We start from the raw sequence: 26,034 nt of genomic DNA on the forward strand, positions 1-26,034 counted from the left end.
GCCGTTTTTAACGTACAGCCAGACGATGACGAGCTAGCATGACTACAAGATGGCAATGTAGACGCCGCACAGGCGGCTGAACCTGTTTTCCGCCTTGGTCGCCGACACGACCGAGGTGAGGCCGGACCGTGTCCAGCTGGGCACGTTGATCTCGACGCCGACCTTGGTGTTGGGCGTGTCGATGAGGCTGAGGCCGTACCACAGGTAGCGTGGCCGCTTGACAAAGGGCGAGTCGAACGTGTGGTCGGCCGAGTGCTGCAGCTGCAGGCCGGTGCCGGGACGGTCGAGCGATCCGGACCGGAAGGTGTCGTCGTCGGCCGGGTAGGCGAGCCAGGAGGCCATGATGTTGAAGCTGCTCGTGTCGGCCCAGGTCTCGAGGTGGATCTTGAAGCCCGTCGGCGTGATGTCGGTGGCGTACACCTTGGCGCGCACCGTTGAGTCGCGGTTGATGTCGAAGCCCGTCAGGCTGACGACGACCTTGGGCGGCCTGGCAAAGGGCGCGGCGAACTTGATCTCCTGGTCGAGCGACTCGCCCGTGACGGCGCTGCCCGGGCGGATATCCTGGGAAGCCTTGGTGCCCGTCTGGATGCGCGCGTCGGCGGGCGGGAACGAGAGCCACCTGGCCGTCGAGTCCGGGCCCAGGTCGGAAGGAGGGCCGCCCCAGGCGAGCATCTTGAACTCGTAGCTCTTGCCCGGCTTGACCAGGTCAGGCTGGGCAAAGCAGTTGAAGCGGAACTGCGCGTTGGCCGCCAGGTCGAGCCTGCAGACGCCGGGGAGGATGTTGGACGTCATCGAGGTGGAGTGCTCCTTGCCCCACCTCGCAGCGTCCATGTCGGCACGCTTGCAGATGGCGACTTCGACGTCGGGGCTGGTCGGGTAGAGCGACTTGAGGAGTGCGACGGTGGGAGCATCGACCGCGTCGCTCAAGGTCGACATTGAGCGGCCGCCGCCGACTGGGGCATCGACGAGCTCAGCGGGCCGGTCGAAGCGCATAATCGAGCCCGCCGCGGCCGTCCAGGACGACAGGCCCGGCTGGTCGAGCAGCTGTCCAGCCTCGTCCTGGGCGAGGTACCGCTTGACGGCGTCGGGCTTCCACTTTGCCGCGTCGTCGAGCGGGTGTGCAAGGCCGTAGATGTGCCCGCACATGTGGCGGGCGACGCGCCCGACCTCCTGGGGCGTCCAGATGGCGCCGACGCCGCGTTTCCAGCCGCCGATGCCGAACCACGCCGTCGGCCTGTCCTGCTCGCGCACGTCGAGCGCATCGGCGCCGTAGACGCACCAGCTGATGCCGCTCCCCTCTGCGATGCGCACGTCGGCCGTCTTGTCGTCGGGCGAGGCCATCTTGATATCGATCGGGACGGGCGAGGTGCCGACGATTCGCTGCCACTCTGCCAGCGCGCTGTCCATCGCGCCCCTGACGACGGGAGACACTTGGCCGACGTAGGCCACCCTGACGGTGGCGCCCGTCGGCCAGGCCTTGTGGTCCTCTGCGCCCTTGCGCTGGATGCAGAGGAAGCCTGGCTGGACGTCGTATGGTATGGGTCCGGCGGCTGACATGATGAGGCGGAGGGGGTGCGAGGCTTCGTTGAGAAGGGCGGTGCACTTCTTTGAGAGAATGCGCGTAGAGGTGCTTGAGTCAGCGATGACCTATAAGAGAGCGCGGAACGATGCGGCGTCGCGGTGCCTCACGATCCTCGACTCCAGGCAGGCAGGACGTGGAGTGGTGTGTTGCTCGACGCTCCCGAAGGGCGGCGACCCGCCGGATTAGTCGCTGAGACGAGGTCCGCCCAGCTTGAGCGCTCGAAGCAGAAGCACGATCATCGCTAGAGCCTTGACGGCGGTGGGAAAGGAGGGACAAGGTTTGACACTCCGGAAGTCGACGAGGTCCCAAAAGGGCAACATACGCCATCTCGCTCGCTCCGAGTGCGCTGGGAGCGGACGAGGATGCAGGCGGGCTACACGAAGGCTGCCAGACGAGGGCAGACTGCAAGCAGCAGGCGTCTACGCAAGCAGCAGGTACGTACGGGTAGGAAGGCGGTGGGCGTTTTCATGGGCACGGGAAGGACAGTGCATACGCTCGTCGGTCACCTCTATCTATTCTCTGTTGGACGACGCGGGGAAGGTGTGCGGTGGCGGGGTGGCATCCGCCGAGTCGGTTCCTGCCTTGTGCCTGCTTGCCCGCCCGGCCGCTGCAGGCACGAACGCAGGCCTGCCAGCAGGCTATGTAGGCCAAGGCTTCGCTCAGGACCCTGGGGGGGCCTGGCTTGCCCTGGCTTGCCCTGGCGGGAGAAGCCACCGTGCGTGGTAAAGGCTTGCCCACCTGTCAGTTTCCGCATGGCCGCAGCCTCTCGTTTGTCGTCGGCCGGCGGGTGACTGCCAGCCGCTGGCCAACGACGTTCGCACCTTTCCCTCCCTCCTTTCCGTGCATCCATCGCCCGGCCTGCCTTCCTTCCTTCCCCGCTCCTCTGCCACTCTCGCTGTTGTGGTACAGACAGCTGAAAGGCTCAAGCAGGCGCAGCCCTCGACCCTCACCACCAGGCTGCACCCACGTCGTCTCTCCCGCTCCCACCGAGGCCGCTCCGTTTCGATCCCGCGTCGGACATCCAACCTTGCCGGCCAGCCGGTCTCGCTCCGGCACCTCGCTGATGCTCTTCCTGCTCGGATCTCGCCACAATGCCAGCAGGATGCTCGAGACCCGTGCCCGTCCGCGCACGTCCTTGCCGCCCGTCCCGATGAGCCCGAGCCAGGCGACTGGTTCCCATGTCCACGCTACCGCGCATGGCACGCGTTGCGCCGCGGTCAACGACCTCTCCATGGACTCGGGCCACAGCTGCGTATCTGCAACCGCAATGCCAGCCGCAGCCTCGCGGCCAGCAGCCGGCTCCCCAATCGCCTCGACCCGGCGCACACTGTGAACTCACATGCAGCAGCGACCACAAACGCACCGCTTCGTTGCTCCCATACGAGCAAACCCTGTCCTCCCGTCCTCTATCGCGTCCGCCTATATACTTGATCATCTCGGAGCTGCCCAGGAAGCCTCCCTAGCTAGCGCCCTCGAGCAATCCTCTTACCTCCGCCATCGCTGCCGAGCGCAGACTCCCCTAAGTCACCTTCACATCAAGCTCTCCCGGGCTCCACCCCAGGTCTTCTGTAGACATTGCATCGCCGCAGGACGCTCTCCGCTGTCCCCACTCCGGTCCGGACTGCGACATGCCTCAGACCACCCTCAACGGCGCAGGCGGCCACGCAACGATCCCCTCGAACCTCTACGGAGGCCGCTTGGCTGCCCATGTGCCCGACGTCAAGGCGACGCTGCTCTACGCCGTCCTCAGCTCTGGCCGCATCGCTGAAGCAATCATCAAGACCGACTGGGCCACGAACGCGCTCGTCTACGACACCGTCCCCGGCACGCTCGATGCCTCCTGCCACAGCAGCTCCCGCATCTCTGTCCTTGGAGACAGCACGGCGTGGACCCTCGTCTACCAGGCCCAGGATGGCGCCATTGTCAAACGCCAATTTGCAGGCACACCGCAGCCGGCCTGGAGCGGCCAGGAAGTCGTCGTGCCCATCGACCAGCCCGACAAGCCCCTCGTCGGCTCCATGCTCGAGCTCTACTCCACGGCAGCTGGCGCCGTGCTCATCTGGCAGTCCGAAAGCGGCAAGCTCTTGCGCACCGCGCTCCGCAGCAAGGCAACAACGCCCGTAGCTGGCTTACGCCTGTTTCCCGGCAATCGCGTCGTGGCCCAGACCGCTTCACACGACGACGCCACACTGTGCCTACTCTACTACAATGCGATGCCGAGCAGGGCAATGGCGCTTCGCGGCCCCAGCGACCCGGCGTCGAGCTCGCCGTTTACCCCCGACGACAAGTTCTATCCCGGCTTCAAGGCACCGACCGTCGATTTTGCCATGGTCAAAGGAACCCAACTCGGAACGGGTCCTAGGCTCGTCTACAATATCGAGGCCGACGGCCGGGTCGCCGAATGGACCGAGCAAGTCACCCAGCCCTCTGAGATCTCCGCTGCCGGTTCGGCCACGATCGATCGATACTACGGCATGGCCGTGGCCTCTCTGCAGGGAAGAGCCGCTGATCGCGTCTTCGTCGTGGACCTCGGACCCGGGCCCGGCGGCGCAGCGATGCTGTGCAAGACGCCTTCTGACTCGTGGACGAAGGCGCTCCCGCTCAAGGGAACCAGTGACTGGGCCGGGCACAGCGTCGCTGAGCCTGCCGGTGGGTCCGGCAATCCTGGCGACAATCACCCTGCACCCCCGATCAACAGCGACGCCGTCGACGCCGTGTTTGCAGGCCCCGACTTTGGCAAAAGTACTGCCAAGGAAGGCGGCAGCAGCGCCGATACGGGCTCCAAGCCGGCTGATGCCGGCCAGGGCGACGCCGTCATCTCGATCCGCCTTGGCGCCTGGATTCGCAAGACTTGCCAGGACATCATCGAGCCGGGCCAGACCAAGACGGCCACGGCCTCGGCTGACGAGGTCCTGAAGCGTCCGATCAACAAGGACGGCAAGCCCAAGACGCACGCGGTCAATGCCGTCATTGCCAACCGCGAGAAGCTGTGGTCGAGCAACCCGCAGGACATCCGCTTCTTCTTCATGGAGGGCACGCCGCAGCAGCAGGACAAGGTCAGGACGGTCATCGACGAGTGGACCTGGTACGCCAACGTGCGCTTCGTCGAAGTGGGCTCTCCCGCCGACAGCCAAGTCCGCATTCGCTTCGACCCGAGCGACGGCAGCTACTCGTACGTCGGCACCGACTGCGAGATGATCGACGGCGACAAGCACACCATGAACCTGGGCTGGATCGATCGCACGTCCTCGCTGACGCGCAACGAGCGTGCCACGATCCTGCACGAGTTCGGGCACGTCCTCGGGCTGCTGCACGAGCACCAGAGCCCGGCCCACGGCGGCATCGCGGTGCAGAACGTCGACCTGGCCCTGGAGCTGTACCGGCGCAAGCAGGGGTGGTCCGACAAGCAGATCCACGAGCAGGTCATCGACGTCTACGGCGCCAAGGAGGTGTCCAACTACTCGCAGGTCGACACCACCTCGATCATGCAGTACCCGCAGCCCAAGGAGCTCACCGGCCTCAAGGAAGACATCCCCTTCAACACCGAGCTCAGCCAGCTCGACAAGGCCTACATGGTCCTCCAGTACCCTCGGCCCAGGCCCCATGCCAAGGCGCCAGAGTGGACCATCGACTACGCCCTCAAGGTCGCCGGCTGTCCCGCTGACATCGCACAGAAGGTGCTGGCCAGCAGCCGCACCGACCTCCAGCCCAACTCCGAGGAGATCGACCCCACGCAGATCCGCAAGATTGTCGGCGCGTGGGCAAAAGAGGCGCACAACCCGAACCCAGACGCCGTCCCGGACAGCCGCGGAGGGGCAAGTTCGGACACCGTTGCGCATGGTGTCGACGGCGAAAACGAGGACGAGGCCGAGGACGTCGCGGACCAGAAGGCGTTGTTGCAGCTTCTCATGAGGCCTGTGGGCGAAGATACCGTCACTGTCGCAAGCGGCGGACGACTGATCAACATCTGCGCTAGCGGAACGGAGTCGGAGACAACATCGAAAGCTCAAGGACCTGCGAGCGTCGGCGCGCCAGCACATGCCGTCACTGTCACGACCAACCTCCTGCCGCTAGCCTACTCAAACGACAAGCGGATGAAGATCCGCTATGCCTTTTCTCCGGGATACAGGCCGCCATCATCGCACCAGAAGCTGATGCTGGTGTGCGCCTTCGAGCTGTGGTCGCAGGCAGCGCACATCGAGTTTGTCGAGGAGACGCGTCCGGAGAAGGCCAGCGATGCCGACCTGCTCATCTGCTTCCATGACAACAACGAGGGCTCCGCGACTTCCGCCAGGATCGACCCGGACAGCAGCCACCGGAGCATGTTCCTGGGACCTGGCGGCGACTCTGGCGACCGGTCGAAGCTCAAGGAGCTCAGGCACAGCGCCAGGCGCCAGGAGTACTGTGCGCAGAAAGGATATTCGACCGTCCCCTTCGACATCCTCTACTACGGCATCTTCCGCGACGCCGACGCAGCGAGGGCGTGGCAGTCGCAGGAGCGGCGGGACATCGACGGGATCCAGTACAACCTCCGCACGCTCCTCCACGAGCTCGGGCACTTTCTCGGCCTGGACCACGAGTGCGTTGGGCTGTACAGCGCCTGGATCAACAGTAAGCGCTTCGATGACAAGGCGGCGGCGCTCAAGCTCAAGGCTACAAAGTACGACACCGGCTCGGTCATGGACGCCATTGGCAATCTTGCCCGCCCAGATCTGGCGCGCCTGCTCACGACCAAGGGGCTCGAGCAGGCCGAGACCGAGGCATTCACCATCGCGGGCTTCCCGATGGAGCGGGTCCGGATGAGCTTGAGGCTGTCCAAGTACGACAAGGCCAACATCGCCCTGCTCTACCCCGGCCCCTCGAACCTGGTCCAGCGCCGCGACGACGCCGACGAAATGTACCCGTGGCAGCTCCGGAGGCACGAAGACGACAGGACCAAGACGGTCCTCGAACACTACCTCGCCTTGCTCCAGGTCGAAGATGCATTCGGCACCATCAAAGTCGCGCTCGAGATGGGCCAATGGGAGACGGCGCGTCGCAAGTATCTCAAAGCGCTCGATGCGCAGATGGGAAGAGAGTACGACAGCAGGAAGGTTCTGGAACAGGCCGTTCTGGAACAGATGGACATCAGGAGGCAGACGGCTGCCGCGCATGGCGATGCCAACGGCGAAGTGCGGTACTACGCTACGTGGAAGGAAGATTTGGATGACGCCCCGTCGGCGGCGCACGCCGTCAATGGCCAGCCCGACACTTCGACCGGCTCTGACTCGGCGGCCAAGAACGAGGGCCCGTTCATCGAGACGCTCTACAAGAAGCTGCTCAACTACTTCCCGCCGGGCGTCGGGCAGTACTTTGCGCTCCAGTTCCCCACGCGCTTCATCGACAAGGAGAGCTACGCCTACGACACGAGCGGCATCTTTTCGCGCTTCGAGAAGCCGGTCGTGGTCAACGAGGCCGAGTTCAGGCTGACTGACGCCCTCTACCCGCTCGGTCCGATCGTCGGCGGACCCAACGGGCAGTCGCTGTCGAGCAACTACCTCAAGGCGCTCAACGCCATCAGCCCGTCGTACGACGGCATCGCGGCCCGCAAGCAGCGCGAAAAGATGCGAGCCTGGCTCCTCACCCAGACGCACTCGGACGACGCCGCCTACACCGTCGACACGCGGCTGACGGTGCCCGGTCTCAACGCGCAGGCCGCGCAGAAGCTGTCCGAGGAGAGCGGGATCCGCGTGATGCCCGCCGACAAGCCGACGTCGCAGGGAGGCGCCGTCGTCACGCCGCTGTCCGCAGTTGACCCTTCGGACCCATCGGTGGCGCTGGCAAAGAGCGCCATCAGGGGTGTGGCGGGCGGCGGGCAGACGCGGCCTCGCAACATGACGCGGATGGAGTTCGCCGACGCCCTGACGCAGGATTACCTCGACAAGCGGATGCAGTGGGAGCTGCACCGCGACGAGATGGTGAGCGAGGCCGAGAGGCAAAACGACCCCAAGGCCATGGAAGCCGTCACCCGACGGCTCGCGCGCATCACGGGCATCGAAAACGCCAAGCTCTACTCCAAGTACGCCGACGCCGTCGTGCGGGGCCACAGCCACACGGTGCGGGAGCTCATGGGACACCTCGACGTGCGCACCACGGCCGAGATGCTCCAGGACGCCAAGGACTCGCTGCGCGAGAGCGCCCTGAGCTCCCTCTACACTGCCTCGCTCATCTACCCGGTCCAGATGCAGCCGGCCGACTGGTTCCAGTCGCTCGACACGTCCTTCACGCGCGAGGACCTGTCGCAGTCGTCGGACCTGCTCGAGGCGGCGATGAGGGCCAAGGCATCGATGATCGACGGCCTCCAGACGCAGATCGCCAACCTGCGCGGCTTCGCCACCATCGATCCGGCCACGGCCAAGGCCAGCGTCGAGGCGGCGGCCCGCGTCAGGGAAAAGGCCATCGAGGACCTCGCCGGCGCCTACACCGAGTCGACCGTGAGCGCCGTCAAGCTCGCCCTGGAAGCGGCCACGGCGTCGACGCCGGTGGGCGCCGCGTCGCTGGCGGGCGCCTCGATGGCCGAGAGCGTCATGAAGAAGATCAAGACGCTGCCCGACACGGACAAGCAGAAGTCGAAGCTCAAGGCCGTGCTGGGCGACGACTTTGAAAAGGTCGACGAGATCGGCAGGCAGATCGACAAGGTGACGGCAGCCAACAACGGCGTCAACTCGGCGTCGCGCAAGCTCGCCGAGCTCATGAGCCAGAGCGCCCTGGCGCAGGCGGGCGACACCAAGATCCTGGTCGAGAACCTGCAGAGGACGCTGTCGTCAGCCAAGCAGGAGCTGCAGGACCTCACAGAGAGCTACGCCATCGCGATCCGCAAGGAAAAGGCCAAGACGGCCGACGAGGAGAAGCTCAAGACGACGGAGGAGATCGGCAAGCTCCCCGCCGGTGCCTCCGGGGGCGGTGGCGGCACGCGCTGGATCGAGCTGTCGCTGGCGTCGAGGTCGGCCAACAAGGCGAGCGAGACGTCGTCGATGGCGTCGTCGTCGACGTCGTCGTGGAACTGCAACTTTTGGATCGGCTCCTACTCCAAGAACAGCAGCACCGCCGAGGCCAAGGTCAAGAGCGAGCTCAAGTCGACCGAGTTTGGCGTCGATATCTCGATGCGCGTGTCGTACGTCACCGTGGACCGGTCCGGCTGGTTCGATCCGAGCATCCTCGAGCTGAGCGGCTCCTTCATGCACACCGTCGCAGACGAAGACTACACGCCCTGGTCGGTCTGGCCCCTCACCGACGGCAAAAAGACCATCCGGGGCCAGGACGTCGACTTGCGGGTCCCCAAGGCGGCGTCCGAGGTTGTCCAGGACGTCGTCGCGGGCGGCGAGAGGGCGAGCGCCATCAAGGGCTACCTCCAAGCCTTCGCCGTCGGCTACGTCTTTGTCAAGGACTGCGTCATCCGCGTCACTTCGGCCGAGCTCAAAGAGTCGACGGAGAAGTCCAACTTCGAGAGGCAGAGCCAGGAGTCGGGAGGCTTCCTGTGCTTTTCGCACAGCAGCGCCTCGCACGACGCCGGCGACTCGAGCCGCTCGTCGACGACCCAGACCTCGGACGGCATGGTGATCCGCATACCCGGCCCGCAGCTGCTGGGCTACATGATGCAGATGACGCCGCCGGACCAGTCCAGGAGCTTTGCCCCGATGCCGGACGACTACCTCTTTGAGGAAATGGACCGCATCGACAAGGCGGCGGCGCAGGGTCGCCAACCGGCCAGCGCAAACTCGGTGCGCCCCTCGGACGCATTCTCGTCCGCCAATGCGGCGCTGCCCGAGACCTACTCCGGCGTGCGAGGGTACGACGTCAGCTCAGCACCACCGCGTGGCACGGCTGCGAGCACGTCGTCGTCCCCGGCAGCGCCCAAGGCGGCGGCGTCGGCTGTTGATCCATCCGCCGCCTCCGACCCGCTTCCGCCCAAGTTCTCCGATACGCTGCGCAACCTCGTCGCCAGCTCATCGACGTCCAAGATGCGCTCGCTCGAGGAGCAGCAGGCGGTCGTCAGCCTGATTGAGAAGCTCCTCGGCGTGTCGCCATAGAGATAGATGTGTTGTTCTGTCGTGGCCTTCGCCTTACCAATCTTGCAGCAGGGTCGATCGGCCTCTGGGAAGCGAACAGCCACCCTTTGCTCGACGACTGATCTCTGATCGCCATGGCTGAAAGGGCTCCAGTACTCCGCGCTGCCAGGTCTAAGAGGACGGATTGACAATCGGGATGCAGATAAAGAGGTCCGCCGCAGAGCCATACGCGTCCCACCGGTCGCCAGCGGAGGCGGGGTCGTCGCTAGATGAAGCGGCAGTGCCGTCTTGACCATCCAGCAGCGGTGCCAGGCGGTGCCGCAGCGACTCCAACCTGATCTGCAGTTCCGTCTGGGTTGGCCGGGTGGTGAGGATCCTCGAGCCTCCGTGGCTTCTGCCGCTGCTGCCGAGTCCGAGCACCTGCTTGCGCATCGCTTGCAGGCGGCGAGCCCGACTGTGTCCTGCAGAAGGCTGGTCAAAGAGCGGATCCGCGAGGTCCATACCGTAGACGGCTTTGTCCCCGGCCTCGCCGCCGGCGCCAGCATTCCCCCGCGCGTCTATACCTGTTGCGGCGCAGTCCGGACCGACCGCCGACGGCGTCCGTGCCGCTCCGGCGACGGCTGCCATGGCTGCCTCGAAAGAGGCTTCGGCTGCGGCGGCACGCGGATCTGCAGCTGATGCGGGGCTCTCGTCGAACCTCTGACGCTTGAGCGGAGAGCTCCGGGAGGGGGTGTGCGCCAGCGGTTGCGCGCCGGCCAAGTGATCGCGGAAGCGCGTGGTCCTCGGTGTCGAGAGGGCGGAGATCGCATGGGGCGACGGCAATGGGTCGTGACCGGGTGGTTTGGCGAAGAGGGTGCCGGACTGTGCGGCCTGCGCCTTTGCTCGCAGCGCTTCCGGGCTGCGGTCGGCGGGATCGAAGCTGGTGACGTCGTCGAGCCTTCTCCGCTTGCTGGGCGTTGTCCTCGACGGTACCGGACTGTCGGCGCCAGCGCTGCGCTGCGACGGTGTGCCATGGACCGAAGACGCAGCGCTGCGGCGGGAAGGAGTGAGAGGTTGGAGGGCAGCCGAGGATTGGAGAGCCGGCACCGAGTGCCCGACGCTCGAGACAGCGGCGCGGAGGTCGCGCTCAGCATTGCGGAACTGGATCGGGGTGAGACCGGACGCCCTCTCTGCGGCGGCGCGAGTGAAGGTGGTGCTGTCGAGGCTTTTGGTACGATGGAGAGACAGGGGGAGACCAAGTGGCGAAAGGGGACGACGTGGGTCAGCGGCGGGCAAATCAGAGGTGCCGCAGCCTCGGAGCCAGGCGGCCCGAGGATGGGATGGGCACGCGCAGCTCACCTCTCTGCTGCCAGCCAGCAGCATACGGCGACGAGGCCTGTGCCGATGCGTTGGACGACCTTTGCATTGCCCTGGCCTGCCCATACGTCGACGGCTGCGAGGTACGACTCTGCGCGGTCGACGAGGATGCCCGAGCGGGCCGAGAGGAGCGAGCGCACCTGGGCTCGCCTGGACGCGGCAGACATGGGCGTGGGAGGCGATCAGAGGTGGCAGAAGGGGGGAGGGGTCGAGGGGTCGAGGGGTCGAGGGAGAGATCCGGAGGCAAGAGTAGGTCGCGGGCCAAGGGGCCGCCAAGGAGAGTTGCGAACGAGAGGCACGGTGGCGTCGGTGCGGCAGCGCTGGGGATTCGAGGTGCCGGCGGTGCTGGTGATGGTGGTGGTGTTGGTGAAGATGTTGGTGGCGCGCCACGGACTTTCTCCGCAAGGCGTGTTGTGGAGGTCTTGACCGTCACCCTGGTCTCTACCGCGCGTGCACCCTCTGTGTACCTGCTCTCTGCATACGGAGACTCACAACCGCTCCTTTCCCGGAGCACCTCTTTACCGTTGCGGTACAATTGCCCAAATCTTTGGCCCTCAGTTGATGTTAGTAGTGTAGTTGTTCGCCACCATTCTCGATCGAATACCAATGCACACACAAGTCAGCCGTCACACAGGGTTGGGGAAAATGATGCTATTGCAACGATGGAGAGGGCAGTCTTCCCTCCCCGTCTACGAGGTAGACGGGAAGAGGCGGGAGCGGGGGCAAGAGGCATCCCACCCCGTCCGAGGAAGCCTCGGACGGAGAGAGGCGGGAAAGGGGAAGGGGAAGGGAGAGAGCCGAGAAGAGGTCTTCCCTCCCCGCGCAAGGCAGGGAGAGGCGGGAGCTGGGAGCTAGTGGCATCCCTCCCCGTTCGAGGACGGGGAGAGGCGGGGGGATTATTTTCGCAAACACGTTACCGTGCCGCCTTGCCAGAGTACTTTAGGCGTACCGGCACGACCCTTCCGTGCAAGGTAGCGTACGCGAGCGCGGATGAGAGGGTGAGGAGGGAGGGAGAGAGGTGGGAAGGGGGTGGCGAGGGAAGGGCCCCTTCTTATCCCTTTCAGATCCGGCCTTCCGACGCCAACTGAGGCCAGCCAGCTTCCACGTTCCCTGGAGTAGACGGTCGCTGACGTGGGAAAAATCACGGGAGACGGTTTCTGATCTAAAAGATCAGAGACGCGTGCTGAAAAATCACGGGAGACGGGTTCTGATCTTTTAGATCAGAGCCGCGTGCCGAAAATCACGGGAGACCAGAGCAGATGGCGCTCCAGGCCGGTCCCCTGACCGCCAGGTGCCGCCAGCAAGAAAGGGCGCGCGCGCTCGTCGCGCCGTACGCCTCCTAACCACCACAACCCGCGCCCGCCTTGCCTGCCCACATGCTTGCCTACCCATCGCCTGCCTTCCCGCCTGCCTGCTGCCCGATGCCGATCGCCTTATCGTAGCCACTGTCATCACCTGGAAGTGCTCAGACTGCTGCCCACGCCGCGCTTGCATGCTCGCGCCGCGTTGCTGCCGTCGCCCGCAGTCTGAAGACGACGCCCGTGCTCTGCCTGATGAGTTGACGTTGCTGTCCTTGCTGCTCCGCCGTCAGCCGTCTTGCCGGCAGCCACGCCATCCCTTGCGTCTGTCTGCTGCCCTCTGCTGCCTTTGCGCCGATGCTGCCGCCACCGCCCTTTACCGTGCCCTGCCACCTGCGATGACGCGGCGCGCGCGGACCCGTTCCTTTATTCCCTTGTCTCTTCCTACAATCAGCCAAAATAGAGGTCGACGAGCATGGTGGCTACGCCCAGAACGATCCTGTTTCGCACGCACACCGCAAAGGTGGGAGAGGGGCAGAGAGCAAGGCGAGGATATTCAGCAGGCTGTCCGCTCGTCTCATCTCGACCGTGCGAGAGGGAGGAGGCGGGGAGGCGCACTCACTCGAGCATGATGAGGAGGATGACGACAATCTCGAGGTACTCGGAGTGCGAGCTCGTCACCTGGTCCTTGAGCAGCTGGAGCATGTCCTGGAGCACCTCGACGCGCGTGTTGAGCAAGTCGATGCGCTGCGGGATCTCGAGGTACGACCGCGCGGCCGAGTAGAGAGGCTCGAGGTCCGGCTGCGTCCAGAAGATCTCTGGCGAGTCGACAATGGATCCCACCAGGTGGATGTTCATGCGCAGGATGAAGAGCTGGAAGCGCGCGCGGGACGGCAGGCCGCGAGTAGAGGCATCGGTCAGTCGGCAGCGCTCCGCCAGGCCAGGAGCTGCCTGTGACCGGTGGCAAACTCACGTGTCCGATCTGCTTCATGATCTCGGCCGGCGGCATGCCAATCTTGCCGCTCTCGGCGATGCTCTGCGGGATGTCCTTGGTCGATTCGATCGTATTGTCGATGATGCCCTCAAAGAAGCTGATCTTGGTCGACTGCGCCAACGCATGCGACAAGCTGAGCTTGGTCATGTACGAGCTGCCGCGGCGCAGCGTGATCACGTCATTGTAGATTCTGGGCCACAGCGCAGCAAAGAGCAGCAGGTAAAGGGTGAATCCGGCGTCAGCGATGGTGCGCAGGCAACAGCAGCGGTGGCGGTGGGGACAGCGGCGGGGGCATCGCGTGGCATGCTCACCGACTGTAGTCTGCCAGGTACCAGTGCAGGTCCTCGCTCTCGACGTCCTCGGAGGCGAGCCGCTCGACCTCGAACTTGCGAAGCTCGCGGAGGAAGCGCTTCTCCTCGGCAAGCGTCATGCCCCAGATGACGATAGCGCCGTAGTCCATGATGAAGAGCTCGGGCGTCATGCCCTCGACGGCGAAGCGCGATCGCCTCCGTGCGCGCGCCTCCTCCCTGCGTGCCGCTCGCTCCTCGTCCGAGTTGAGCGTCCGGTCGCCGTCGGCGTTGCCGTCATGTGCAGCCTGACCGTCGTGCTGCTCGGACCGCAGCTCCGGCACGCCAAGGAGGTCGCCGACTTTCCCTGCGGCGCTGCCAGTGGCGCCGCCTTCGGTCGCGGCGTGCCCGCGGGCGCCGTTGTAGGCCGGCGGCGGCAGCGATTCGTGGCGGCTGTTGCGATGATGGTGATGGTGGTGGTGGTGCCGGTCCTTGCCGCCGGAAAGGGCCGGCATGAATCCGCGCGCTTCGTCGACATACTTGTAAGTGTAGGTTGTGTAGAGGCACTCGTCGAACTGCATGACGCTGGTCCCGTGGCTGGACCGCCGCGCTTGCAGCCACTTTGTCAGCTCGCGCATGCGATACGACCTGCGCGGGGTGAAGGGAGCGGAGGAGGAGAAAGCGAAAGGGTTGGCTATCAGCGGCCGATCGCAGGTCGTCCAGTGGAATGCATCGCTGGCGAAGGGCTCACGTTGCCGTGCTGTAGGCGGTGACGCGGGGTAGATTGGCGCGGGCCCGTTTCGTGAGGCGCCTCGCATCCCTGCGCATGCTGCCTTCGGGGATCTGGGCGAGCTGCTTGTACACCTCGACCTGCTCCTCTTCCTCTCCTTCCTCGACGTCGGAAGACGAGCTGTCTTCGTGCGAGTGGTTCGAGGGTGCGGCGGCGGCATCATCGACGGCCTGGAGAGCGCCGTCCTCGTAGTAGCGCCTCCGGCTGCCGTCTGACCGCAGGATCCCCGGGCTGAGAGCGGGTGAATGCCCACTGCCCATCGTACTCGATCCGGACTGGTACAAGGGCGAAGAGGGAAGGACGGGAGTACCCCCACCGCTGGTGCTCTCCTCGGGTTCCTCGGGCAGGATCTTGAGCTTGCTGCTCGACTTGGACGACCTGCAGACGGGAAGAGGGGAAGTTTGGCGGGTGATGAGCTCGCGTCAACACACTGCAGCGGGATCATCCCGTGCTGGTTTATGCTCACCGGTTCGGTCCGGCCTTGTATCGTGTGCTTTGCTGGTCCGAAGACGAGTACTGGTTCTGCCTCGAGGGATTGTGCTGCCCCTGCGAGGAAGAGCCGCGGGCGTTCCTTCGGTTCGAGAGCGACATGGCGGTTCGGCGGATGGGGGGAGGCTATGCTGTGGAGGAGCAGCTGAGAAAGAAGATTGCTGTGGATCGTGCTGCGGATGGTCGATGTGGTCAGGCGGATGATGGGGGCAGCGGAGGATGGTGGCCAAAAGAAAGGGGTGCGAGGAGCGGCCCGCAACGTGCCCTCTGCGCTTTTTCGCCTACGCCCAAGCTGCAAGGTGGAGGGCAGGCTAGCAGAGACGCGCGGAGGCTGAGAGAGGACCGGGCCAAGCCAGGCCAGGCTAGCCTTCTGGCAGCAGCAGTCACAGCGGGGCAGCGCAGCGTAGCCGCAACGGTCAAGACGTCCACAATGACCATCTGGGAAGCGGCGGCGGCCATCTCGTTACGTGTATGTGAATGGGCGATGGCAAAAGCAGCAAGGCGATGGAGACGTTGCGCGCCGCAGTATTACAACATAGTACTAGCAAGTGGTGAAGGGAACCGGATGTCGTCAGGAGGGGGACCTCGAGGCCAGGATACCGCCGGGTAGGGATTGCGAGTCAAGCATCGGCCAGAGTGCTGACCTCGTCTATGGCAAGCCCGCTCGCGAAGTCGACTCGTTCGTCACCACCGCTGCGCCTCCTACCGGTCCATGGTCTCGTCGTCGTCCCATGCGTCTTCGTCGTCGTCGTCGACGTCGGCGGCAGCCGTGCTGGACGCACGGGTGGCGGCATCCGTCACCTCCATTCGGCTCATTCCCAGGCTCGCGCCCGCCAGGCCGAACCCGCCGCTGCCGCGCCGGCCGCCAAAGCTGCCCGACGTGCTTCCCTCGTACGTCCCGCTGTAGCTGAACCCGCGAAACTTGTCCTGCACGCTCTTTGTCAGCGGGCCGTCATCGCCCTCGTCGTCCAGGCCGCCGGAGCGCTGGCTGTTGATGGCCATGCCCTTGCCCGCGCCGCCGCCGCCGCCACCGGCGCCACCGGCCTTTCCGTCGGCCAGCAGCACGCCGTTGTTGAGCGCCGACGTCGCGTCCGAAGCGTTGCCCTCGAACCCGGGGATGATGGTCATCTCGCGCAGATCCGTCTCGGTGAACTCGGGGTCAAAGTTGGCCACGCTCTCGTCAGACTCGACCAGCGGCTTGAAGGGAGGTGTGAGCTGCTTCTTGGATAGCGCGTCAAAGTCAATGTCCTTGAAGAAAGGGTGCTCCTTGAGATCCTGCGCGTCGCGCTGCGCACCAAGGCGGTGCTTGGGGTTGCGGTTGAGGAGCTGCAGGTGGAAAGAGCGAGCGGCCGCGCGGTACACTTTCGGATCAGCGAAAGACACCAAGCAAGAGGGCGACGGCGTTCGGGCCGGCCTGACAGCCTCTGCCGTGCACTGCCAAGACTCACCCCCTTGACAAACTGCTTGCCGTCGTCGCCAATCGCGCCGCGAGGGAACTTGATCTTGCCAAAGCAGATGTTGCGGTACATCTGCTGCGTGTCTTCTGCGTAGAACGGGCTCCAGCCGCAGCACATCTCAAACAGCAGCCTGCGCGCAGAGGACAGGGCGTGACACGGGAGTCCCAGAGAGTAAATGCACGAGGGCAGGATGGCACAAGGCTCGTCAGCGAGAGGCTCGAGGTGCGCTCACGGGGAGCCGGCGCCCATGCACCACACTCACACTCCGAGCGACCAGAAGTCGACCAGCTTGGAGTAGCCCGACTCGTCGAGGAGCACCTCGGGCGCGAGATATTCGGTCGTGCCGCAGAACGTGTTGGTCAGCTGCCCCGCGCCGAGGTCAGGCTTGCTGAGTCCAAAGTCGCACAAGGCCACGTGCCCGGTGGCGTCGAGCAAGATGTTTTCAGGCTTGAGGTCGCGGTAGACGATGTTGTACTTGTGCAGGTGCTCGAGCGCCAGGACCAGCTCGGCGATGTAGAAGCGCGCCCGCTCCTCGGTGAACCGCCCCTCGCGTTGCAGGTGCCAGAAGAGCTCGCCGCCGGACTTGTAGTCGGTGACAAAGTAGAGCTCGGTGGCGCTCTGGAACGAGAACTTGAGGCCCACCAGGAAGGGGCAGTCGAGCGACTTTTCCAGAATCTTGCGCTCGCCCATGGTGTGGGTGACCTCCTTCTTCTGCGCAATCTCGCGCTTCGAGAGCACCTTCATCGCGTAGATGCGACGGGTGTCCTTCTTGCGCACCTGGAAGACGCGGCCAAAGGTGCCCTTTCCGATGAGTTTGAGGTACTCGAAGTCGTTGGGCGTCAGCTTCTTGGCGGCGAGCTTCTCGTAGGAGATCTGGATGCGGACCTCGCCGCGGTAGTGCTCGACGCCGTCCTCGTCCTCGCGCGCCACGAGCTGGTACCACTGGTCGCTCATCATCTTGTGGACAAAGCGCGCCCGGATCTCGCGCATGCCCAGGAAGCCCTCGTCCTCGGCGTGGCGGTCGTAGACGCTGATATAGATGGGCTGCTGCTCCTGTGTGACGTCAAAGGTCACCTCGTGCTTCCAAACCGGGTTGTGGTTTTGCCCCGTCCGCGACAGGGCGTCGGCCGGCGTGACTGTCTTTGCCCGCGTGCGGCCGCTCTCGCCCGCCTCGGTCCGTGGCACGGCTACGCCCTTGGCCGCCTCGCCCGACTCGTCGATAGGTTCGCGGCCGATAAACTCGTTCTTGTCGAACGAGACCACCGCGTACGGGCGCGCCTCGGGCGAGCTGGTGGCCAGGTTGCGTCCCGCCACGACCTTGATGGTTAGGTGCCCTCGAGGCGCAGCCGTGTTCCGCGTCGTGGTGCTGCTGCTGCCGCTGCTCGATGAGGACGGCGGCGTGGCGGTGCCAGAGAGCGGAGTGGGTCCCGGAGCGGCCATAGACGTCTTGTTCTTTGGCGGCGGCAGCTTCATCGTGAAGTCCGGGTCTGCGTCCACCAGTGATGGGCGGATTCGCCGTAAGCATCGCTTCGAAATCAGTGTCCAGCGCCGGTAGACCGGCAAAGGCTGCCCGGCCGAGACGAGGATGGCCACTTACCTGTCGTCGAGAGCGAGGTGGTTGGGATGCTGGCGTGGGATGTGACGCCGCCCGGCGTGCGGAAGCCGCCAGGGGTGAGGTCACCCGAGTTGTGAAGCGAGTTGTTGCTCTCATTGCGGCTGTGGAGCGAGGACTTGGACGGCGATCGATGCATCGACGCCGGCTGAGAGGGAGGCGCCAGAGCGTCAAAGGGGTTGCGCTCTGCGCCGCCAGAGCTGCTAGCCTTTGGCGTGGTCTGCGATGCGAAGGAACCAAGCACGGTGGCGACGGGAGTCAGCATGACGAGACTTGGCCCTCGTCTTGGGCAGGGCCACAGGGAACGATGATGCAGAGGATGCCGCACGACGTCGCAAGGTCGAGATGGACGTGACAAGGGGAGTATGCGACGTTCGCAACGGTCGAGGCAAGTTGTCTGGCTGCAAGGGGAGCGGCCGACGAGCTTCGCCAGCGGCAGACGACGGCCTTGCCCGAAGGCGAGGCGAGGCTGCATGGCACATTGCCGTGGCCGGCACGGCAGCCCGGTTGGGCTCTCTAGGGTTCGCCCGAGTGCCTACGATTCGGAGACCGTTTGTCTGGGCGAGCCGCTTCGAGACCGGCTCGCTGCCAGCGCAGCTAGAAGGGGCGGAAGACCGTCGGGACAAGCCGCCGCACAACAGGGCCTCGAGCTCACCTGATCGGCAGGACCCGCAGGCCACAGGCCCTTGAGCATGTTGGCCATGACGGGGTTCGGCCCAGGTGGTGTTGGTGGTGGTGGCGGTGGCGATGGCGGTGGGAGTGGTGACGGTGACTTGCACAGTGCAATGGGTGCGATCAGTCAGAACGTAGTCTGATATGCAGGCAAATCTACCTCCCGTGCTGGAGTCTAGGTGGGAGGTGGCGATCCAAATTGACTCGTCTGAATATCGAAAGGCGGAAAGCACAGGACAAGGGCCTGTAGATGAGAAGCGTCGCAGGAGGGGGCGGATGAGGACGCTGTGCAGGAGGGCGCAACGCCGGCAGGTTGTGCTGTCGGTGTCAAGAACGACAAGCTGCCACCGCGGAGAGCTGCCACAGCTGACGGTGTTGTCAGGGGCGCGGAGGATCGATTCCGGCCTCGGCGTTGGTGGAGGGCTCCGGCGACGGCGTCGAGGCTGGTGTCGCGCAGACGATTCGAGGGGGCGTCTATGGCAAGGAGAAAGACGGCGCAACCGGCTCGACCCGAGACTGTTCTCGCCGACGACTTTCGGGCGAGGCCGAGGATCAACGCGTGGGCGCAAAGACAAGGTGCAGCTCCGCAACGAAACGAACGCGCGCGCGAGCTCTGCTAGAGGCTAGGGTGTAGGTGAGTCCGGATGCGGGCCGTGCCGAGAGGTGACCCGGCCGGACGAGCAGGGTCGGTCGAGATCGAGGCGTCGGTCGGCACGACGACAGTTGGCGTAAGAGAGTGACGAGGGTGCAGAGGTTGCGGTGGTCGAGAAGACGAGATCGGGGCGAGGACGGCAATGGTGGCGCGAAAGGTACAGTGGCGATGGTGGTGGAGGTGGTATGGAAGAGGTGCAGCTAGTCAAAGTGAGCATCGGCACAGGGGCAGCCAGCGGCAGAGAGGGCGAGGAATGGGGTCAGGCGGTCGTCGCCCGCTCGAGGCCACGGCAGGCAGGCCAATGCGCCAGCGCCGCCGACGCCGAAGACGCACGCACGCACGCACGTACGTGGCTTTGAAGGCCTTGCAGGTCCTCTGTTCTGTCGGCGACTGCCCCCCGCCTCTGAGCACCGGCAGCCTTTTTGCCCAGGCCACGGGGCCTCCACGAAAAACCAGGAGGGCTGCCCAGAGAGGCCCAACCCATGCCAGCCACCCACGCACGCGGGAACCCTCTGGTCGGCGGCTTAGGCGGCAGGCAAGCGCGCTGGCTCGACCGCAGGCCACCCACCAAGCTAAGCTTCGGCACCGGCACGCGGCCCGACGACGACGACGAAATGACGGCGTGCTGCCTGTCGGAGACAGGCCGGAGACGGCCCGACTCTTCTTGCCTCCACGGTACGGCTGGCGCCAGAACTTGCCAGGCGTTGTTGGCCCCCTGGTGACCAGCCAGCCAGCCTACAGCTGCGACAGCGCGCTCCAGTCCCGGAGGCACCTGCCGCCAAACGTCTCGTCTCGCCGCTATCGTATCGTGTGTGCGCCTGCGGCAGTCTTGTGTGTCGCTCAATCGGACAGCAGCGCAGGTCATCTCTGGCCAGCAGCAGCAGCAGCAACAGGCCACAGCCGCTCGAGCAGCACAGAAGAGGCTCGGAAGTCGGCCTGCGGGGACGAAAGTGCCGTGCCCATTCTTGCCCTTGCAGACCGAGCAAGACGGGGTGCAAGGATGCTACGATCATGATGGTGTGATGGTGTTGCGGGCAGGCGGAAGTGCAAGCGTCGGATCTCGGAGGCGAGCGAGGGTCGGTCAGATGCGCGTGATGGCGAAGCCAGCCAGGATGCCAGCCGCCAGGCTGGCCGCTTTCTTGCAGTATCCGGTGGACCGGACGCTCCATCCGCACGCTCCCCGCTCCCTAGCAGCCACGACAGGCAGGAAGAGCTACAGAGGAGGAGTTGCGATTGAGTCGAGCGGCCCTCCTTTGGCCCTCCTTTGTCCCACCTTTGGCCCAGCCGACTGGACTAGGTGGTTGGATATATAAGAGGCCATCGCCGTCGTCACTTCGTGGCCGGCGGATACCTTCCTCGTTCGCACCCTCTCCGAGGACCGCCACACATCTCGCCAGCCAGCATCATGTCATCGTCCGCCGACCGCGCCCGCAATCGCATCGAACTGCTGGTGCCCAACCTGACGCCCCACGGTGCCGTGGCGCCGCTGGGCCACGACGCCTGCCATGGTCCGATGACCTCGGAGCACATTGTCATCGTCCTCGGCGTCGGACCGGGGCTGGGGCTCAGCATCGCGCGCACATTCGCGTCGCGCGGCTACACGGTCGCCATCCTCTCTCGATCCAAGGCCCGCCTCGATGCGTGGGCCGCAGAGCTGGATCAGGCCTCGAAGCAGGTCGAAGCGTCGAGCGGGGGGGCGGCCGCCTTCGAGTGTGATGCCCTCGACCCGGTCAGCATCCGGACCGCCGTCGCAAACGTCCGCAGCCACTGGCCGGAGAGGAGGATTGGGACGGCAATCTACAACGCCAGCATTCGGGTGAGGAGCGGATTCATGGACCTCGACGGAGAGAAGGTCAAGCAGAGCGTCGATGGCAGCATGTGAGTTGGCTTGGCGCTGCTGGCTTGCTCGAGCATGGCTCGCCGCTGTCGATGTTTGGAACCGCTACCGCCCTGGCCTGGAGCTCACCTTGGTCCCGACTGCTTGCGTCTCCGCGAGGCCTGCCAGTACGGGAGGATTCGCATTCGCCCAAGCCGCCCTAGAGTCCATGCTCGAGCACGGCAGAGGTGGCTCCCTCATCTTCACCGGCGCCACCAGCTCGATCCGTGGTCGTGAGTGCCCGCGAGCGTCCCGCGCCGCTACTCGCCCGCGTTGTCGACCAGGACCGTCGCTGACCTCCATACGTCCCCTGTCGCCTGACCCGTGTCTCGACGGCCGCGAATCGACCAGGCGAGAACTTTGCCGCCTTCGCTGCAGCCAGTGAGTCGCCCTGGCTAGCCGCCGTCCTTGACCGAGTGCTGCGAGGACTGTCGTGGTGTTGACCGCTCGCCATGTCCCCTCTCGCTTCCCCTTTCGCCATCGACAGAGTCCGGACTGAGGGCCATGTGCCAGGTACGTAGCATCGACGCCGCAGCATCCTCGCACCACACGACGGAAGCTGATTACCCCTGGGCGCTCCGGGCTGCCCTCGCACGGCGCAGTCGATGGCCAAAGAGTTTGGGCCGCGCAACATCCACGTCGCCCACGTCATCGTCGATGGCCTCATCGAGTCGCAGCAGGCCCTCGACTTCTTCGGCATGCCAAAGGGCAGCCGCTTCCCCGATGGAGGGGTGAGTCCGCCGCGCCCTCCGCTTCTTTCCGTGTCCTTGCCCTCTCGGCCATGCGAGGCTGACGGTGATGCACCACAACATACTACTCGCGCGTCGGCTGGCCCCACGCGTGTGTGACTGCTCAGGTCCTCTACCCGCCGCAGATGGCCAAGACCTGGCTCTTCCTTGCGCAGCAGCATCCCGGCAGCTGGACGCACGAGCTCGACCTCCGCCCGGCCAAAGAGCACTTCTAACCTCGCATGTGCATGGCCATGCAGAACGTCATGATCGGGCCCGTTCTATCCTCGTATCTTTCAGACGCAATGTGTGTTTAGGTGTTTTTTAGAGCGGTGCCTCACGAGAGGCCCCGCAATCGAGGGTGTGTGATTGGCTTTAGGTAGGTGTGGGTTAGGGCAATTGTGTTGTTACATTGGAGGCAGAGGGGAGCTCCTGGATGACGAGGTCGACCGCTACCGTCGGCAAGACTGTCGAGTGGAAGAGGGAAGCAAGCAGCGATGGTCGTGACGGTTAAGCAAGCTGAGCACGAAGCGCCTCGACGATGAGGAAGGAGAGGACCGGTGGCATCGATGTGACACTTACCGAAGGCGAGACGAGTCCAGTCAAGACCAGCAGGCGGCACTCGGATCCTCGTAACCGGCTCGACCGCGGCTCCTCGAGGTCCCCGCGCTTCCGGCACCATCACGATCCTTTACTCCCGGAACCAGCGGCCACAGGACAGTGGCTTGATGTCGAGAGCGTCGGACCTAGACGGCGACATCGGCAGGAGAGGCCATCGTGGAGACCGTGGCTTGGAGGGCGAGTCGATTACTTGGATCGGGCACGCATCTTTCTGCGCTTCCTACGAAGACGGCGCATACGCTTCTTTCTCCACTTGGCTCGCATCTTGGCAACTCTGCGGAGGTCGCCAGTGGGGAGCGGAGGCAGGGTGGGCGTACAAGGTGAGCTTCAGGTGTTCCGGGGACGGTGCTGGACTGCCGAGCTGCGCAGAGGCACATCCGAGGCAAGGCTGGCGGAGGCCCGGCTGAGCGCCTCGAGGCCCGCTGGCGAGCAGGAATGTCGGTGATGCCGCCCGTAGAGCCGTGTCGATGTCGCTTGGCCTTTCGCAAAGCCGCTGGCGATGTCGAAGAACCCGGCGAAGACGACGGCAACGACGACCAAGCCGAAGGGATACTCACGATGTCGACTAAAACGAGAGCTGTTGGTGGGGGAAAGGAGAGTGGAGTTGACTCGCACTCGGCGCGCACTTTGTACTCTGACCGGCCGTCAGCTTGGCCTGGGCCCGCCCGACCCGCTGGCCTGGCTGGGCTTGGTCTGGCCTGGGCGAGCGACCGCCTGACCAACCACCTGACCGCCTTGGCCCATGCAACGCTGCGGCTGGGTCGCCCGCCTCTTGATTTTCGCCTGTGCTCACGCTCGCCCGTCGCCCATGCCCCTCCACTTGGCGTGGCCCTGCAAAAAGGCCAGCGGTTTATGCTGCGGCGTTGCCAGCCTCGGCCGAGGTTCTCGATCGGGCGGCGTAAGTACGCATGCGGGCACCAGGGCCCGATGAAGCCCGACTGCCGATTTTAGATAGATGTGCCGTTCGGATCCGACTCTGTCGAACTCCGCCTCTCGCTCTGCCTGCCCGAGCCCACCAAGCGCCTTTCGCGGGCTGGGTCTAGCGCTTCCAGACCCCTCTCCAACGAGCACATGCAATGGATAGACTCGGTCTTGGCGGGATAGGGCGGGCGCACACCGACTTCGGTGGATGCGCAGAAGCAACGATGGCAGCAAAATGGTTGCGGCTGGCGATCGTGCACAGGCTGGCCAGGGAAGAAAGCCGCGTCCGCACGATGCGCCATGGACCGATGGCGAAACGAGATAAAAGGGGCAGAAATCGATGCGAAAAGACCGAGGGTCGCTGGCCGACTCAGCACAGCAACGGATGCACGAGATGCGGAGATGGGAGGCGCTTGGTAGCTGTACATGAGACGACGTCCGTTGCACCTCGGACTTGTACATCCCGCCATGGCTTCGGGGAGTCGGCAGTCGGGTGTGTCGAGTTGACGCTGGGAATTGAGGTGCGAAGGGCAACAGCGCGCCGCCACGAGCCCCAATAACCGTGACTGAGCACTGCGAGGCGAGCGGGCGTCGATGCGGCGGGACAGGCTCAGCTTCGAGCTGCTCAACGCGGTACTTATCCTGCAGGCGCTGCGCGCGCACGGACGAAGATACGATGGCATGCATGCTGTGGGCTCGCCGTCCCTTCTCGGGGGCAGATGTTAGCGCCCCCAACCTCGAAGGCGACGGGGCTAGACGGCCAAGGGGCCCGTCTGGTGGGGGTGATAGTACAAGAAGGCTTTCAAGAGAGTCGCTCGCCCGATCCTTCGCCTCGGCGGGCTGCCGCGCGCAGCGAGGTGCATCGACCGCACCGACGAGTTTAGTCGCTGGTGATGAGCTCAGATACGGTCCAGTCCTCGTAGGTACCATCCGGCAGGTATCTTCGGACCACGAGCGGGATCTTCTTTGCCGCAAGCTCCTTCATGGCGATCTCGAGCGGATCAGTCTCGCCCTCTGTCGGCACAAGCACCGGCGCGTTCATGCTGTCGCGGCGTCGCGGGAAGGCGACGGGGAGGGAGAAGGACGTCAGCCAAAGGTTCCCAACGACACGGCAGGACGCGTCGGGCCGTGGATCACCGGGCGGCCTCAGACGCAGGCACAGACCCAGCAGTGCCGTATCTCGCAGTGCAAGATCCAACAACAGGCGGACTAGCGACGCTCGCGCGGCGCCTGGGCTTCTCACCTGATCTGCAGGGCTCTTGTGCCGAGGATGCGTGCACGCTCGTACTTGGTCATGTATGGCGTGGTGATGCGTTCGGCGTTTGGCTGGCCCGCCACTGCGCCGTTGGGGTCACCTCCTGCGCTCGAGTGGACGATGCCGTTTGCGTCGTCGGCGGCCGGGTCGTCGACCTGGTCGTCGGCCAAGTCATCCGCGTCAAACTGCTCGTCGTTGTCGTCGTAGAAGCTGGCAGGCGATCGGCGGCAGCGAGCCGATGCAGTCGGATGGAGGCGAAGGACGACCGAGGGTCAGAACACACGAAAGACATAGGCGCACTCGAGCAGATGGGGGCGGAGAGCCGACTCACGTCTCTTCGCCTGCGTCTTCTCGGTCGGACATGGTGCTGTGCTGTGGTGTGCTGTGCCGCGGTGAAAGCGGTCGAGAGTGCCCTGAGCGTGTGTATCGAGACCAACGGAAGGAAGCAGGCTGGAACTGTGGGCGTGTTTGTGTGACTGTCCTGTGGGTCGAGCAGGGCAAGGGCTGGGCTGGCTGGTTGGCAGTAGAGTGACGACGATGCGAAGGGGTTGAAGGCGGAGAGGGAGGGTCTAGCAGGCTGGGGATGGCAGCTGCGACCGACGAGGGCGTGGCCAAGTTTGGGAAAAAGTGGAGCGAGCCAGGCCCGAGTCCCGGAAATCTGGAAATCGGGGCCTCGGAGCGTGGCAGCTGCCGGGTCCCCGATTCGGGTACCCCGGCCTGCGTGCGCGCGGGCCAGGCTATATAGGCCTCGCCTGCCTCTTGCCGAGCGTGCATGCAGGCGGGAGGCGCCGAGGGCGGGGTCGCCCTGCCTAGGCCAAGAGGCAGAGCCGGTCGAGGCCAGGGTACGGTGTTGGGCTGGGCTGCTCTGCTCTGTGGCCCCACTCTCGCCGGCGTTCACTCTGCCGGCCATCCTCCGGAGCTCGCGACGGGTTTGACCCTCCTGGCATCGAGCAGGCCCACAGCGCACAAGCGCGCGCCCTCGACTGCGCAGTCGACAACCAAGGCCATCTCGACCACAGCTGGCTCACCGCGGCACCCATGCCAATAAGAATCTCTAATCTCAATCGCTCTACCTGGCTCAACGAGCGCTCTCCAGCACGTCGTGCTGTCCGAGGCGTGGAGCCAAGGGTGGCCAGGATGTCGCAGCCACCGCCCGGCTCATTGTGCGGGGTTGCTGGACGCCAAGCCACGCTAGCTGCTGCCCAATAGACTCCGCGAGCCCGTCGAGAAACGGCCAACAGATTGGCAGGCGTGGGCCGAAGGGGAAGGCCTTTGCGTGCGCTGCTGCACCACCAACCACCATCACCACCCTGCCCCCCTCATCCGCCTCCCCCTCTCCACACACTCGCTTTCTCGGCCCGTCCCTCTCCTCCCCCTCCTCTCCCTGCGGCCCTGA

General features: G+C 65.0%; 7 protein-coding genes across 7 annotated transcripts; 2 read left to right on the forward strand and 5 right to left on the reverse strand.

The window, feature by feature from the left end:
* Window positions 1-42: 42 nt before the first annotated feature.
* Window positions 43-1,557, reverse strand: PFL1_03293 (uncharacterized protein; the record flags this gene model as incomplete). The annotated part of the gene is made up of 1 exon (XM_007880810.1): window positions 43-1,557. The coding sequence occupies one exon, from the start codon at window positions 1,555-1,557 to the stop codon at window positions 43-45; it is 1,515 nt and encodes a 504-aa protein (XP_007879001.1).
* Window positions 1,558-3,210: 1,653 nt separating this feature from the next.
* On the forward strand, window positions 3,211-9,651 carry PFL1_03294 (uncharacterized protein; the record flags this gene model as incomplete). Its single annotated transcript, XM_007880811.1, has 1 exon — window positions 3,211-9,651. The coding sequence occupies one exon, from the start codon at window positions 3,211-3,213 to the stop codon at window positions 9,649-9,651; it is 6,441 nt and encodes a 2,146-aa protein (XP_007879002.1).
* Window positions 9,652-9,801: 150 nt separating this feature from the next.
* Window positions 9,802-11,153, reverse strand: PFL1_03295 (uncharacterized protein; the record flags this gene model as incomplete). Its single annotated transcript, XM_007880812.1, has 2 exons — window positions 9,802-10,834; window positions 10,969-11,153. 2 exons carry the CDS (start codon window positions 11,151-11,153, stop codon window positions 9,802-9,804), a joined length of 1,218 nt encoding a protein of 405 aa, XP_007879003.1.
* Window positions 11,154-12,734: 1,581 nt separating this feature from the next.
* Window positions 12,735-14,946, reverse strand: PFL1_03296 (uncharacterized protein; the record flags this gene model as incomplete). Its single annotated transcript, XM_007880813.1, has 6 exons — window positions 12,735-12,783; window positions 12,907-13,157; window positions 13,258-13,468; window positions 13,590-14,213; window positions 14,317-14,733; window positions 14,822-14,946. 6 exons carry the CDS (start codon window positions 14,944-14,946, stop codon window positions 12,735-12,737), a joined length of 1,677 nt encoding a protein of 558 aa, XP_007879004.1.
* Window positions 14,947-15,546: 600 nt separating this feature from the next.
* Window positions 15,547-18,616, reverse strand: PFL1_03297 (uncharacterized protein; the record flags this gene model as incomplete). Its single annotated transcript, XM_007880814.1, has 5 exons — window positions 15,547-16,170; window positions 16,293-16,431; window positions 16,564-17,788; window positions 17,899-18,133; window positions 18,569-18,616. The coding sequence occupies 5 exons, from the start codon at window positions 18,614-18,616 to the stop codon at window positions 15,547-15,549; spliced, it is 2,271 nt and encodes a 756-aa protein (XP_007879005.1).
* Window positions 18,617-20,642: 2,026 nt separating this feature from the next.
* On the forward strand, window positions 20,643-22,077 carry PFL1_03298 (uncharacterized protein; the record flags this gene model as incomplete). The annotated part of the gene is made up of 6 exons (XM_007880815.1): window positions 20,643-21,115; window positions 21,243-21,346; window positions 21,465-21,494; window positions 21,601-21,626; window positions 21,716-21,844; window positions 21,970-22,077. 6 exons carry the CDS (start codon window positions 20,643-20,645, stop codon window positions 22,075-22,077), a joined length of 870 nt encoding a protein of 289 aa, XP_007879006.1.
* A 2,186-nt stretch (window positions 22,078-24,263) lies between these two features.
* On the reverse strand, window positions 24,264-25,001 carry PFL1_03299 (uncharacterized protein; the record flags this gene model as incomplete). The annotated part of the gene is made up of 3 exons (XM_007880816.1): window positions 24,264-24,426; window positions 24,627-24,848; window positions 24,970-25,001. 3 exons carry the CDS (start codon window positions 24,999-25,001, stop codon window positions 24,264-24,266), a joined length of 417 nt encoding a protein of 138 aa, XP_007879007.1.
* Window positions 25,002-26,034: the final 1,033 nt, after the last annotated feature.

Source organism: Pseudozyma flocculosa, assembly GCF_000417875.1.
Source record: "Pseudozyma flocculosa PF-1 unplaced genomic scaffold scaffold00010, whole genome shotgun sequence".
Taxonomy (NCBI): domain Eukaryota; kingdom Fungi; phylum Basidiomycota; class Ustilaginomycetes; order Ustilaginales; family Ustilaginaceae; genus Pseudozyma; species Pseudozyma flocculosa.